At 52.8% G+C, this 15,352-nt stretch overlaps 1 protein-coding gene across 2 annotated transcripts in view; it reads left to right on the forward strand.

Moving 5' to 3' along the window:
* PLG (plasminogen) overlaps nt 1-15,352 on the forward strand; it is a 410,665-nt gene that overhangs the window by 367,357 nt on the left and 27,956 nt on the right. The window contains exons 2-8 of one of the 2 annotated variants that reach the window (XM_059699892.1): nt 6-84; nt 4,379-4,514; nt 5,727-5,833; nt 8,749-8,863; nt 10,913-11,052; nt 12,733-12,853; nt 14,287-14,405. In XM_059699892.1, coding sequence (XP_059555875.1) covers nt 36-84; nt 4,379-4,514; nt 5,727-5,833; nt 8,749-8,863; nt 10,913-11,052; nt 12,733-12,853; nt 14,287-14,405 — 787 coding nt within the window. In that variant the 5' untranslated portion in view covers nt 6-35. The remainder of the gene's footprint in view (nt 1-5; nt 85-4,378; nt 4,515-5,726; nt 5,834-8,748; nt 8,864-10,912; nt 11,053-12,732; nt 12,854-14,286; nt 14,406-15,352) is intronic. The other variant, XM_059699893.1, reaches the window with a different exon arrangement.

Here is a 15,352-nt window from a genome sequence, read left to right on the forward strand (position 1 = left end):
GCGGTGCTGTCCGGACTCCGCTGGCCAGTCCCAACATGGGCCGCCGGGAGCTGCTGCTTCTGCTTCTCTTGTTCCTGAGACCAGGTAAGACGGAAAGACTCTTCTCAGCTAATCACTGCTTGTTTCTTCCTGGCAACGTCCTAAAAGCAGAGAGAGGATGGCTTCATGAGCCCCTAGCTTAATCCCGCTTTTGATTTCTGAGATTCCCAGTTTAAAATCTAAACGGCTTAAGGCATTCTCTAAGATTGGGGCATTCGCCTAAGACTGAGGCATTCATCAAGAAAAAGTGTAATTTTCCAGTAAATCCTGGGATGAAGGGGCAGAGAATAAATGAGTGATTTCTCTTATATGTAAAAGGTTGAGCTCAAATAATAGTTATTTTAGTTGAAAAAAAATAGCCCATACACATAGAGCTAACAGCCCCCCAAATTGTTAGTCTCTTTGCCTGGCTCTCAGTGTGGTTAATTTAGCTCATGTGCATGAGAGGTCAGACTCCCCTCACTCTCCAATGTAAACAGTGAACTACCCCCCGACTGCATTCTTTGACCAGCCCGTAGTTGTATCTACTAGTTGCCTGTTTGCTGTGGTTTGAGTAAGGATTTCCCTCCACAGACTCTTGCTTTTATGCCTGGAGGAATCGCAGGCACTGATTTGCCAAATGGTGTGTGCAGATAGCACCACACACTCAGGGCTGGAGGGAGGCCAGGCCCATTTTTATACATACATACATGTGTGCGCGTGTGCATTTGTGTGCATGTGTGCACGTGCGTGTGCATTTTGTGTGTGAGTGTGCGTGCGTGAGTGTGTGTGTGCGTGTGTGCCCGTTAGCTGGTGCAGTAGGTAGGGTAGTAGATCCCCCCCCCCCCCCCCGTTGTATAGACGGCTTAATCCATACTTAGGAAAGTCACGTTGCTTGCCTATTGACCGAACCCTCACACCCAGGAAGTGCAGAAAGCGGGATTTGGACCAGGGCGCTCCAAGAAGGAACCTTGGTGCCCTACGCACTCCTTCAACCTGGTTTAAACTTCCTGTAAAATACCCTGAGCGTGTCCTTAGAGCGCTTTATTGCGATACGGTTCACACACAACGCAATCCATCTTTAAAGCTTCCAGTCCGATGGTTCCCTCTCCTGGAGCGGTGCGCCCATCGCCAGTGTTAGAGCATTTTCATTATCCCCCCAAACACCTTTAGCTGTCACCCCAACATTTCCCTTCCCTCCTCCCCCCTCCTCCCTCCTCCCACTTCCATCCCCACCCACCCCTGGCAATCACTCATCTGCTTTCTGCCTCTGATTTGCCTATTTTGGACATTCCATACAAACGGAATGATACATCATGCAAGTACTTCTTCATGGAAACAGTGTGTAAATTTGTCAATTGCCGGATGAAATGCTACAGGTTGTGCTTTAGAGTCAAGTGCGTTTGAACTGGGTGGAGCCATTCAGAGAAATCTGAGGCCACAGAGCAGAGAGGGGACAGGGGTGTCGGGGAGACGCTGTGCGGGGCGTGCAGTCTCCATCCCCTCTCCCGGTGAGGCAGGCAGGGCGGGGGACACCCAAGCGTTAGAGCCGACTTCTCTGTGACGGGATTGGCATCTGTCCTCACCCCCTGGGAAAGGCTTCCGCGGGCCCCTTTTCAAGGAAGGCATGGCGCCCTCTTTCCGAGAAGGGCCTCGTTTCCAGTGCACTGGGTAAGGAGTTTGCATGTCACAGCCACGCGGCCGTGTCTCTCAAACACACAGTCACGGGTACACATGCACATCACAGTGAGGGACAAGCAGACAGACCGCGGTATCAGTAAAATACCCTGGCTTGACAGCAGCATACAACCACGCTGGCCCTAGAACCGTGGTCGGCAAACTGCGGCTCGCGAGCCACCTGCGGCTCTTTGGCCCCTTGAGTGTGGCTCTTCCTAAGCCTGAGGAGGACCCGAATTAAGTTAATAACAAGGTACCTACCTATATAGTTTAAGTTTAAAAAATTTGGCTCTCAAAAGAAATTTCAATCGTTGTACTGTTGATATTTGGCTCTGCTCACTAGTGAGTTTGCCGACCACTGCCCTAGAATATAGAACTGTATTTAAAGTGCATTATACCCCATTGCCACCTGAGACCTAGAGTTAAAATAAAATATTGGGGAGAAATTTTTTGAACAAAACAGAAAACAAATGTCTTTTGGGATAGCTCTTCGGGACATTTGTTCCTTAGGCAGATCTGAGCAGCTCTGTGCTATGAAACATAATAACATAACACAATTAAAGGCACCTTAATCAAAGGGTGATATAAACAGACAGTTTCTTGTTTGGACATCACTTTCTGTTTTTTAAATATTTTATTGATTTTCAGAGAGAGGAAGGTAGAGAGATAGAAACATCAATGATGAGAGAGAATCATGGATCGGCTGCCTCCTGCACGCCCCACCCTGGGGATCGAGCCTACATACAACCCGGGCATGTGCCCTGACGGGGAATCGAACTGTGACCCCCTGGTTCATAGGTCGACACTCAACCCCTGAGCCACGCCGGCCGGGCTGGACAGCACTTTCTAAGAACTCTTACAACAGTTTAACTCTTTCTAGGATATGCTTTATAGAGTTAACTTTAAAAAGAATCACACCCGATCTACAGAGTTCACCAAAGACCACCTCTCAGAAAAGAGAGCTCGGGGGGGGGGGGGGGAGGGGACGGGGGCGGGGGGAATGCCCGACGATGACATGGACACCGGCCTACAATCCTGCTTCTCCATGACCTTCTCGTCGTGATCACGTGCTTTGTGTGTCACACTGAAATCACGCCAGCCCCTTCCTGTCCAGGGTCCTCCTTGCAGCCTGGAGTGCCCTGAGCTGGGGAAGGATGGGGGGTGGCGGGTGGAGGACAGGGCGGGGAGCTCTGACTCCTGCATTGAGTGCCTCACTGTGCTGTGCGTGCGTTCAGGGTCTGGGGTCCGGGGCGCGGGGCTTGCTGAGGAGTCTGCCTCCTGCTGACCTTCCAGTGGAGTTTCCATCAGCACCACGCCTGCTCAGAACGGCTCCTCTTTGGAAAGTTTCGTGACTGCTCCGCCCTCCACACACCCTCCTTCTAACCTAGCTCCTGAAAAGACTCGCCGGTCCCTCCGCAGTCCCTCCGCCTGGCTTAGGTCCCCGTCCCCCTCTTCCCCAAAGCGGCCAAGGTTCCACGTTGCCCAATCCCATTTAGACAAACTTTAGGAAACTCTGCTCTCTGTATTTTATTAACCTCTTTGGCCTCTCGCCCTGTGAACATCACTAGTGCTCCATCCCCAAAGGAAGGAGGCCATCTCCCGCTGGAACAGAGCTGCTAAGGCAGGCCAGGCGGGAGCAGGGACCCTCTGCAGCCGGGCTCAGGCACCCTTGGCCGCAGTCACAAAGGGCAGAGCAACCTCCAGACAGCTTCTTCGCCTTAGATTTCATCTCACAGAAAATTCAGGACCAGTATTTGTCTGCTTTTTTACAATTCCCTCCAGAAAGCCAGGTACCTGTCATCATCATGGAAGAACTTATTCCTCTTTCATTGAAAGTGGGTGTCCCTGGACTGAGCCCAGCGTGAAAATGACCTCGATTGCAGTGCAGGTCCTATTCCTGCTCAACATCAGCAAGTCACCAGGAATGCACCTCGCGGCGGAGCCACTCAGGGAGTGCCTGCCGCGTCCGTGTAAGGGACGGTGTGACCACCAGGGTTCAGACGGTCGGAGACCAAGTCACCGCTCCGCGCTCTTCCCGGACCCGGGGTGAACGGGCCACCGGTGTTGGTCACCCACTTGCCACCGGTGGTCGCTAGTGTTCTGTCGCGTCACGGCCACCCACAGCAAGCAGACCAAGTTCATTCCTATTTAAGGCTTCACACCCACTAACATAGCAACTCAGGAGTTGTTAACTAGTTCTAATACATGAACCTACCCATCCAACTGATCTCTGAACAGAGTGCGGTCTGTGAATGGAACTGTTTTCCTGACTAAACATTGTTATTCGTGGCCGTCTGTTCTGCTTCCAATAAAACAGCACGTTTTATTTGGTGGAGGCAGAGCAGATAGATGACAAAGTCACCATCATCAAACAGTGGTGTCGATTCATTTTTGTTGTTGTTAATCCTCACCCGAGGATATTTTCCCCCATTGATTTATAGAGAGAGTGGAAGGGAGCGGGAGAGACAGGAGGAGAAACATCGATGTGAGAGAGACATATTAATTGGTTGCCTCCCGCATGAGCCCTGACCAGGGCTGGGGATCGAGCCTGCAACTGAGGTACATGCCCTTGACCAGAATCAAACCCGTGACCCTTCAGTCCAAGGGCCGATGCTCTAACCACTGAGAGACCGGCTAGGCTGGAGTTCATTAATTTGATCCCGCTTTTCCCTCCCACGTGTAGGTCACGGAGACCCCCTGGACAGCTACGTAAACACGCAGGGGGCCTCGCTGATTACTTTCACCAGGAAGCAGCTGGCCGCAGGAAGCATCACCGAATGTGCCGCGAAATGCGAGGAAGAAACCACATTCACTTGCAGGTATTTTTGGTGTCATGGCACCTGGGCAGACATCTTGCCGTTTGAGAAACTCTTATTTTGACATCAGGAACTTTGCTCATGGACGCAACAAGGACAGGATGTAAGAGGGTTTCATGGGATCGGAGTTTGGAATCTGTAATTGCTCCCTGTACCGGAATCCACACAATAGTTTCTTGATACACTTATTAGCGTCCCTTTTAGAAAAATGCCCCCAGAGGACCTTATTTATTTGTACATGTGACACGAGCAGCTACTATTAAAGCTCTTGTGTTTAACACCGTTATCACTAAGCATTTACTGAGGATCACATGTGTGGTGGAGGTGTTCGGGACCCCAAGGAGCAAAGAAGCATTGAGGGCGTGACCAGCGTCTGGGCGATACAGCACTGTGTGTGCTAGGTCTTTGTGTGGGTACACGCTCCAGCCCTGCCTTTTGTGGCTATGGTGTGGTGCAGTCACAGAAACTGGATATAATGCAAATTTAAATTAAAAAAAATACAGCCTAGGTGAGGTATTGGTAAGTGACACAATCAATATGTGCTCTATATTCAGAGGAGAGATCAATTCCTAAGGGCTGATCAGCTGGGCAGGCCTCAGGGAGGAGGTGTGAGCAGAGCTGGGCTTTGAAGGGTAAGTGGGAGCTGGGTAAATACTGATGAGGCCGAGGCCTTCTAGGCAGAGGGCGTGGCCTGGCCTGGCCTCTGGGAGAGGGACCACGCAGGGACCAAAGGCTCATGCAGGAGATGGGGCTGGACAGGTAGCTGGGGAGGCTTTGAATGCCAGGTCAAGGGGGAGAGAATACAGAGGTGTAGGTCAAGGGGAATCACAGGAATCATGTAGACCATTTTGGAAATAAATTCAAGGCCACCAGAATCGCTTCTTTCCAACACAAAAGCAAATATTCTGGGACTTCATTAAGAACATGAGTGAGGAAAAGTAGAGCGGTCACCACAGAAAGAGACGATGTGGAGGACCAGGAGGGAGAAGGGAGGGAGAGGCAATGTGGAGGACCAGGAGGGAGAAGGGAGGGAGAAGGATGCAATCACCATGGCAGAGTCTCATGGACACTGGACCACACGGAATTGAAAAGAACAGCTCAGAGCTCTTGGAGCCACCAAGGGACACACTTACCTTTAGAGTCTCCTACTTACCAGTGAAAGAGGGCTCTCCTCCACTGACCCGCCCTTCTGCTGTGTCCGATTCTCTCCCGCAGATCCTTCCAGTATCACAGCAAAGAGCAGCACTGCGTGGTCATGGGGGACAACAGCAAGTCCGCCCCGGTCCTTCGGATGAGAGACGTGGTTTTATATGAAAAGAGAAGTGCGCACCATGCTTTCTTTTCCTCCTTCTCCTGTTCATCTACTTCTTCCCCTCCCCCCTCCTGACCCTCCCCCTCCTTCCCTTCCCTTTTCTGCCCCTCCATCCTGCCCCTCCCCCCTCCTTCCCTTCCTCTCCTGCCCCTCTTTCCTGTTTTCCATTGCATTTTAGGAAGAGTAGAAGGGAGGAATGAGGGCAGGCAGAGAGAGAGAGAGAGAGAGAGAGAGAGAGAGAGAGAGAGAGAGAGAAAGAGAAATTAATTGGTTGCCTTCCATATGCACCCCAAATGGGGATCGAACTCACAACCTAGGCATGTGCTCTGACCAGGAATCGAACCTGCAACCTTTCTGGTGCCCAGGACGACGCTCCAACCACTGAGCCACCTGGCCGCAGCAGTTTCTCTTTAATTCTTGAGATTCAAGTGCAGATGAGATCTACAATTTATCTGGTGAAGTTACTAGTTTTTATAAATATTGAGCCAAGGATGAGATACACAGCATTCCCTACTATCCACCAGATTAAAGAAAAGGGGGCCTGGTGAGATGCCCCCTGCAAAACGCCGTCGTGTACACGTCCCTGTAAATGGTTAACCAGAGGGGACCTGGGGCGACCGCCGGCCTGAGTGCGCATCGCTGCGGTTGCCTGTTTTCCAGGCGATGGCAGGAGCCAAAGGTTAGACAAACGCTGGCAGGTACAGACAAACAAGGAGAGGTGAAAGGTCAAAAGTCAGTCCTTCCCTGTGCTTGTCTCTGTACTGTGCAATATCGACCTAGGCTGGATCACTCCCTGGCGCTTTTCTGGGAAGAGCTGCTGTCACACTTCCATCTGCCGCTTGCCGCCATGGCCGCTGCCACCACTTGGGTCTAAGCCGCCGTCCTCACTGGCTGGGCCACCGGACGGGCTGGGCGGTGACATCCCTGCTTCAAGGCCTTCGTGCCCCTCGAACAACATCCAAATGCCCCCGAGGGCTCCAGGGCCCCGCGTCATTGAAGCCCACCTTGCCAGCCGGGCTCGAATGCTTGCCCTGCGCCTGCACCATGCGGGCACACCCCTGCCGCCCACCCTCTCCGTCCCGCCCTGGCCAGTCCCTTCTCATCTCCCAGGTCTCAGCTCAAGCCCCACCTCCTTTCAAAGCCTCTCCTTGACCTCGGGGCCTCTGAAGGGCCTTGTGTTTACACTTAAAAAATATTTTTTTATTGATTTCAGAGAGGAAGGGAGAGGGAGAAAGAGAATAGAAACATCAGTGATGAGAGAGAATCATGGATCGGCTGCCTCCTGCACGCCCCACACTGGGCTTGAGCCCACAGCCCGGGATGTGCCCTGACCGGGAATCGAACCTTGACCTCCTGGTTCATAGGTTGACACTCAACCACTGGGCCACGCCGGCCGGGCGCATGTACACTTTTGATAAGTCTACTGTAGGTAGATGTCTCCGTGAAGACTACGTGCAATCTGTATACAGACAGTTGGGTTAAATCACTCGTCTGCGATAGGTGTGTGAGCAATACTTCCCACAGACAGCCAGTCAGTTAGCTTTAAAGCTGGTTTACAAGGGGGAATCATGAGAGATGACACAAAGGGATTGAAGACACACGATTCCACGGGCACGTTTTGGGTGGAGGCTCTTTGTCCTGGAACATGGGCCAGCGATAGGGGTGACCTGGCGTGTTTCTGGCATAAATGACTCTCTAAGGCAGCGGTTCTCAACCTGTAGGTTGCGACCCCTTTGGGGGTCGAACGACCCTTTCACAGGGGTCGCCTAAGACCATCGGAAAACACATATATAATTACATATTGTTTTTGTGATGAATCGCTATGCTTTATGTTCAATGTGTAACAATGAAATTGGGGGTCACCACAACATGAGGAACTGTATGAAAGGGTCGCGGCGTGAGGAAGGTTGAGAACCGCTGCCCTAAGGGCCTTGTCTACCATAACCAGCCTCCTCCTCTTGGAAGCAGAGCCGGGTCCGGGGCATCCACTCATCGGTCTGACTGTCGGACACCTTTGTATCGTTATGATCCCCCCACACACAGAGTCACCGTATGCGTGGGTTGCACTCAGTGGATTTGATGGCAATTTTGAAAACGATTCAACTCTCTCAAGTCCTTAAAAGCATTCAGCTTCGTTAAAGAGAAGCCTTTTTTTTCCTCACTCATTTCTCAGTTTAGAAGATTGTAATGACTGTGTATGGTGCCAGGCCAGTTTAGATAACCTTTGATCAAATACAGCTGCATTGAAAGTTTTGACAATACAGACACTGGACTCTTGGAAAGCATATAACCCAACTGGTGGGACCAGAAGTGGGCAGACACACTGGAAAGTGGCCTGCCAGCCACGGGTGCCCACCCGGAGCCACGAGGGACACGGGTGGGCACCTGGCGGTGTGCTTAACAACAGGATGGAGCCCTGCCCTGTGAGTCGGGGAGGTGGTGGCCGGTGGCAACCCTTTAAAGTAGACCCCACTTTCTAACCCTGTTAGAAACTTTTCATATTTAAACTGCCGGGAGCCTCAGGACAGTCAGGGCGCTCGGATCTCTCCCGGCCCCTGAAAAGCGCACTGCCCCCCCAGCCTGGAAGCCCTCTTCCCGTCCCCCTCACGCGCTCACACGCTGTTTATTGTCTGTCATACCTGTCACCAAGGGCTGCATCCTTGATCGCTTGCTGTTGCGGCGCCCTGACTCCACTGTTCCCCACTCCGTGTGCCCCCAGCACCCAGCATGGCGCCTGGCACACAGAGGGGCTGTCGCTTTGAATAAACCTCTGGACGCACCAAACAGCTTTGCTAGCGGCACCTCTCCCAGAGCCATGAAAGGTGACCTTGGGTGGCAGGACCACCGTGTCCTTTCGCTGCACGGGACGCAGGGCTTGGCGCGACCTCCCTTGCGAAGGGACTGACCGCTGTGCGGTCTTCTCAGTCTATCTTTCAGAGTGCAAGACCGGGAACGGAAGGCGCTACCGGGGGACGGTGTCCCAGACGAGAAACGGGGTTGCCTGTCAGAAGTGGCGTGACCGCTCTCCACACGTCCCCAAGTAAGGCTGCTTCTCTCCGCTGTGCTCACCTGCTGCACTTAGAATGACGGCATTCCCTCCGAGCACCCAGGATAGGTGCCCGCACAGGCACAGAGGACCTCACTGATCTGAGGCAGATGGCTCCATTAGTTATAGCCTCCCGCAGGACATGCTTGTGCCCCAACCACTCTGCACACATGCTTTTCTGGAAGCCCTAGCTCACAGAAGGATGCCTGGTAAGAACAGAGCCACCAAACCACGGGTTCTAGGCTGAGTCTGAGAGACCAGAGATGGCCACGATTAGGATGCAATTAGCTGAAAACTAATGTATCAAAATAGAACTCTCACCTCAACATTGTGGAGTGAAAGAGGAAATGAAATATAAACGAGCAATGGATCTCCCACAAGTCGCCTATTTCTTTTAGTGTCATTCTCACTGTACATTTCCCAGGGAACATCAGGCGGCACTAAGTTCTTGGTGACAAAGCTCATCCAGTCGGAGCTGGCGTCTATGGCCCCACCCCGTTCCCAACAAATTGCCTCGACTGCCTCCCTTGAGATGAGCAGACCTCATATTCCTGGGGCATGAAGGCTTATGAGGGAAAAGCAATGAAACCAAATGGCTAAATCATAGGCTGTCAGGGGCCTTGGAGATAGTCTAGGCCCGTGGTCGGCAAACCGCGGCTCACTAGCCACATGTGGCTCTTTGGCCCCTTGAGTGTGGCTCTTCCACAAAATACCACGTGCGGGCGTGCACGTACAGTGCGATCGAAACTTCGTGGCCCATGCACAGAAGTTGGTATTTTGTGGAAGAGCCACACTCAAGGAGTCAAAGAGTTGCATGTGGCTCGCGAGCCACGGCTTGCCAACCACTGGTCTAGGCCAAGCATGTCAAACTCAAAGGCTAACACAGGCCAAATAAACAAGGTTTAAGTTTATGTGGGCCGCAAAGGAACACAAGCTTCAATTTTCATAGAAACGTAGGTTTCTTTCAAAACATATAGTATAAAATAGAACAAGAGCAATGATAAAATTCATGTTTTCTTCCATACCGTTATATTGGCTGGGCCGCAAAAATATTTGTTGTGGGCCACATGCGGCCCATGGGCCACATGCCTCCTTTATTGGGCCTGTGTTTGCCTTTGCGTTTGACATGCTTGGTCTAGGCCAGTGGTCGGCAAACTCATCAGTCAACAGAGCCAAATATCAACAGTACAACGATTGAAATTTCTTTTGAGAGCCAAATTTTTTAAACTTAAACTATATAGGTAGGTACATTGTTATTAAATTAATTAGGGTACAGTGGGGCCTTGACTCACGAATTTAGTTCGTTCCGAAACCGAGCTCATTAAGGAGCTCGTTAACTCAAAGTACTCTATCAACTCAATGCAAAAAATAGAGGGAGAGACAGCTGGTATCTCAAAAAGCTCGTTAGTCGGGACACACGGCAACTCATCTCGAGTGGAAAGTTAGCTCAACCCCCCGACCCCATACTCCCCCTAAATCTGGCTGCACTTCAGAGAGAACCCGGCCTGGGGGATCTGACGGATCTGACTTAATTCTCGAGATGCCACTTATTAACTGTTCCAACTAAGGCAAGGTCTGTTTGGTTTTCACTGCTGCGTCTCAGTCGTCTCATCTGTCAATAGGGCTAACATCACCGTCCTGGTGGGGTTTTCATTAGGGCTACACGAGAGGACGTAGACAAAGAGTGTAGTGTCACCCGGAGCGTGGTGTTCACTACCATCGTTTTCACAGAGAGAGGCCGTGACAGAAGCAGGCATTTGGGATGCACGAGAACCCGGCAGGCTGGAGGCCTTGCTCCCGCCACCTGTGCAGACAAACAGTGTGGTCCTCCTCCTGACTGTGCAAGTAGGAATAACGGGAATGTTAGCGCCTGGGCGGAAACAGCCCAGCGACAGAGACGGTGGCAATCGGACACCACAGACCCTTGGGCTCTGGGATGGCAGGACCTTGACCTCCGGATGGGAACCAGAGGCTCCTCAGTCTGCGTGGCTGGTCACATGCTGACGTTTAGGATGCAGAGTGATTCCTTCCCGTCCCGCGCAGGTACTCACCCATGAGCCACCCGTTGGAGGGGCTGGAGGAAAACTACTGCCGGAACCCCGACAACGACGCGGAGGGACCCTGGTGTTACACCACCGACCCGGCCACCAGATTCGACTACTGCACCATCCCTGAATGTGAAGGTCAGGAGCCGCCGCAGACACCCTCCCGTCTGCCTTCCCCGCACGGCAATGCGCTGTAAAGCGATTTCCCACGGGGAGAGTGGGCCCGACCCCTTAGCGCCGTGTTTGACATGGCTGAGTCATGCAGGAACCTCATGGAAAGGGTCAACATTTGCTCAGACCCCCTAGTATTGACCTGAATTATTTTTATTAAAATGTTCCTTCAATGTGTACAAATATTTTAAAAAAAACAAACTAGATGTAAACCCTAGACACAAACGTCCTATGCTTAAAGCTCAGCACACAGTAGAAAGACAAGAACAGATTTGGGGTAATATAGTTGGAATAAAACTGCAAAATCAATACAATTCAAAGAAACGGTAGTAATATGGAGACTTTGTTGTTGCACTGAAGCTAAGCTAAGAACCATTTTTAAACCAGCGAATCGTTATTTTAATGAACCAACCAATTGGAGAGCACATCCCAGCAGTCAATGCTAAAAATTACAAACATCCTACTGAAAAACAGTTCTTCATTGCACATTTCCTGCTCCACTGAGTGGTGCAAGGGGGATAGGGGACGGGGGATTGTGCAGCCACCTGGCGGTGTTCCCACCTGTGGCGGCTCAGGTCCCCATCACTTTACCCACCTCCACTCTGGGGACTCTCTATTTGTACACGGTGCTATGAGGTCATTTGTCCCTTAGTTGACATGAACACATCATTTTTCTATCAGGTCTGACTCTTTTTTTCCCCTTATTACTCCATAAAACTTAAAGTCACATTCACCCTGCTGGGCCATGTCATTTCAAGAATTCTAAATCAAAGCTCCTGTTTGTAAATAATGTGAGAAAGTGGAGAACAGCTAGGCGTGCTTCTCACTCGTACGGAAAGAGAGCTGCTGTGGCTGGAGGTGAGCACTGCCCCCAGCGAGTCAGGAGCTCGACAGGCCCCAGCGCTCGGATCCTGGGAGGATCCGTCACCCAGCAATCGGATAATGACACAGACGCGTTTAAAGATCCTCCTGGAAACAGAGACTCCACTTTTTTGGGAGGATCCGTCACCCAGCAATCGGATAATGACACAGACGCGTTTAAAGATCCTCCTGGAAACGGAGACTCCACTTTTAAAAGTCCCAGCAGAGAACGGACAGGCTCTGAGAATCTGTGTCCCCCTCCCCACCCAAGGGCCACTGCATCCCAGCTCGAGGACATGCCTTCATGGAATTTCTGAAATTGGTCGTGACTATAATAGTCGAGGGGGTCTTGACCAAAATATGTTCATTTTACCATTTGAAAGAAAGAGTGGCATTTTAGGTTGTATTAGAAAATTGAGTCTTTGGTGCCGATTTGATTACCAAGTGACTATCGGATAGCACATAGGAACAAGAGGCTAGTGACCGTGGGACAGCACGTATGAGCAGGGGTTAGTGGCTATTGGACAGCACGTATGAGCAGGGGTTAGTGGCTATTGGACAGCACGTATGAGCAGGGGTTAGTGACCGTGGGACAGCACGTATGAGCAGGGGTTAGTGACTGTGGGACAGCACGTATGAGCAGGGGTTAGTGACTGTGGGACAGCACGGATCAGCAGGGGTTAGTGACCATGGGACAGCACGTATGAGCAGGGGGCGAGCGGTGTTCAAGGCGTTCCTGGTGGGGCTCTGGTTCTCACTTCTCCTTCCTCCTTGCCCGCCGCCCAGAGGAGTGCATGCACTGCAGCGGGGAAAACTACCAGGGCACGATCTCCAGGACCAAGTCAGGGCTCGAGTGCCAGGCCTGGGACTCGCAGACGCCGCACGCACACGGCTACATCCCCGCCAAGTAAGTCCCCGGAGACAAACTGGGTGCTGGTGGCTCCGCAGCTCCAGTGTTTGCTGCTGTTGAGGTGTTCATGTCCCTCGAGCAGCGAAGGAACCTGACGTTTCCGCGTCTCCCTTTGCCGCTTCCCACGCGCCTGCAGAGCAGCTCCCGCTCCCGCTCAGGTGGGTGCAGGGAGCAGAGGCCCGTGGCTGTCGGACGCGCAGGGTCTCAGACCCTCGGCCGTCTCTGCCGGAACCGGTCCTGGCCGATGCGTGAACGCGTGGAGAGCTGCGAAGCCCAGATCCGCGGGCTGGGGTGTCCCCCGCTCTCCCCTCTTCTCTCCACTCCCCCCTCTCCTTCACTCCAGTGAAACTCCAGGCTCCCTGACCCACGACCTGAGGATGGGGGTTATGAGCCCTCAGTGTGTCCCTCTCAGTGCACTGTTTCCGGGCAAGGATCCGCACTTTCACTAGACTCCCCAAGGGGCCAGGGATGTGCAACAGGAAGGGAGTCCCTGGCCTAGCAATCCTCCCCTACTTCCCACGGATTGTTCCGGAAACACCCCCCTCCGTAGCTGCTTCTGATCTTTCTCTTCATTCCATGATGATGGTGGGACCTACCGCGACTTAAGACAACTTAGAAACAATGAGACTGAGCCCAGAGTTCCCTGTGGAAAACAGCTCCGGGGAACCGTTGTACCTCCCATTCCAAACGGTTCGTGTCCAGGAAATAGAGGAAGATTCCCAAAGCCACTGCTGTTGGCTCAGTCGACCTGACCTAGCACCGGGAGCCTCAGACAGGGACGTGAGCCAAGCCAGAGGGCCCGGGCACGGCTCGCCTCGGGGTCTCAGCCCAGGGCCCACCGAGGGCTCCCTGCCTGCGCCTGGCGCCAGGTGCTCACGGGAACACAACGCGCCCCTTTCCGCTGCTATAAGCTCAAAGGCTGGCGGGACCCCGCCTGGCAGACCAGCGGGTCGGCTCTTCAAGCTCTGAAGATGGCAACTAGCAAGTTCCTTGTGTTTTAAAAATTGCTCTTATTTGAAACTGCATAACTGGAGTTTGCTGACATCGGCTTTCCAGGAGGCCAACATGCTAACGTCACTAATCCTGTCCTGTGGCTTACACATGTGTAAACCGCCGGGAAAGTAGCCCTCCAGCCCCTGAGCGCATCTTCCTCATGAGACCGCCATCCCTTCGAGGGCGGCCTTCTCCCTGTCGCCTCCCAGGGTGCTGGGCGGTGCCTGCAGGTGCTCCCTAGCTGCCCATTTAAAGTGATTCTTAGCTGGACATGTTCCAGGCTATTTTTTATTTTATTTTTAAAAACACAGAATGCTCCACGAATTTGCGTGTCCTCCCTGCGCGGGGCCCACGCAATCCCTGGACCGCTCCGGTTTTAGCGTGTGCTGCTGGAGCGAGTGCTGTTCGTGCCAATAAACTCCTCCTCGCCCATCCAGGTTCCCAAGCAAGAACCTGAAGATGAATTACTGCCGCAACCCTGACGGGGAGCCCAGCCCCTGGTGTTTCACCACAAACCCCAACAAACGCTGGGAACTCTGTGACATCCCGCGCTGCAGTGAGTATGGCCCCACCCCGTCCGCGGACCCTCGGCCGTTCTGCCCTGGGAACCAAGAGGAAAGCAGGGCCCCATGGTGCTGTGGGGTTTGGCTGCCCTTGTCAAACGGTCTCCTGGCTCCTCCAGGGAACTGTCTGAGCATCCATTGCTCACGGGTTCCGTGGGTTTTCCTGTCAAAGACAGGCATGTGGGCTCGGAAGGCAGCTCTGTGGACTTTGCGGGGACATCAGACCCGTGCTTCCTGTCCACGCGTCTCATTCGCACCCCGAGTTCTCTCTGGCTGCTACTCTGTAACAGGCGTTGCCTCTGAGGTCTGTCTCAGAAGGGCCACCTGGGAGTGGGCAGTGGGAGAGGGGAGCCCAGGGCGGAGGGTGAACCGGCTCGCTTAGCAGGAAAGACCCAGAAGAAACACTTTTGTGAGTCTTTCCCTCGATGAGAATGGGAAGAAGGGACTGGAGGTTCAGACAAGGGCGGCCATCAGGAGTTAGGGGGGCTCGCAGCCCGGGGGGCTTCCGCCCTTGGGCCTGACAGCCTACCGTCCGGCGGGCACGGAGTCCCCTGGGCACTCCCCTTCTTCCTGGCGTCGCTCTCTCTTTTTGTCATCTTTTTTTTTCTTCTTCTCTCAAGAACTTTGTGATTCTGGAAGCCCATGCTCTTTCTTGGAGACACATTTTGGCTTCTTTCCATGGCCTCTCTGTCGGCTTCCTGGGATGTTGGGCGGCATCTAGCTGTGTTCACTCGGGGAATCATTTATTTTTCGCAAAGGAGGTTGGGTCGCTGGTGCATGTGGAGATCTGGGGTGAGGGTGGCATGTCGCTCCCTACATGTATGACAAACTGCGAAAGAAGACAGACAGCAGCACGCACTACGAGGGCCTTGTTCCTGGAGGCGTTACCCGTGAGGTGGTCTCGTAGGCATGACTCTACCAAGTCAAACTCTCCTAAAAA

The sequence above is a fragment of the Myotis daubentonii genome, chromosome 6 (assembly GCF_963259705.1).
Source record: "Myotis daubentonii chromosome 6, mMyoDau2.1, whole genome shotgun sequence".
Taxonomy (NCBI): domain Eukaryota; kingdom Metazoa; phylum Chordata; class Mammalia; order Chiroptera; family Vespertilionidae; genus Myotis; species Myotis daubentonii.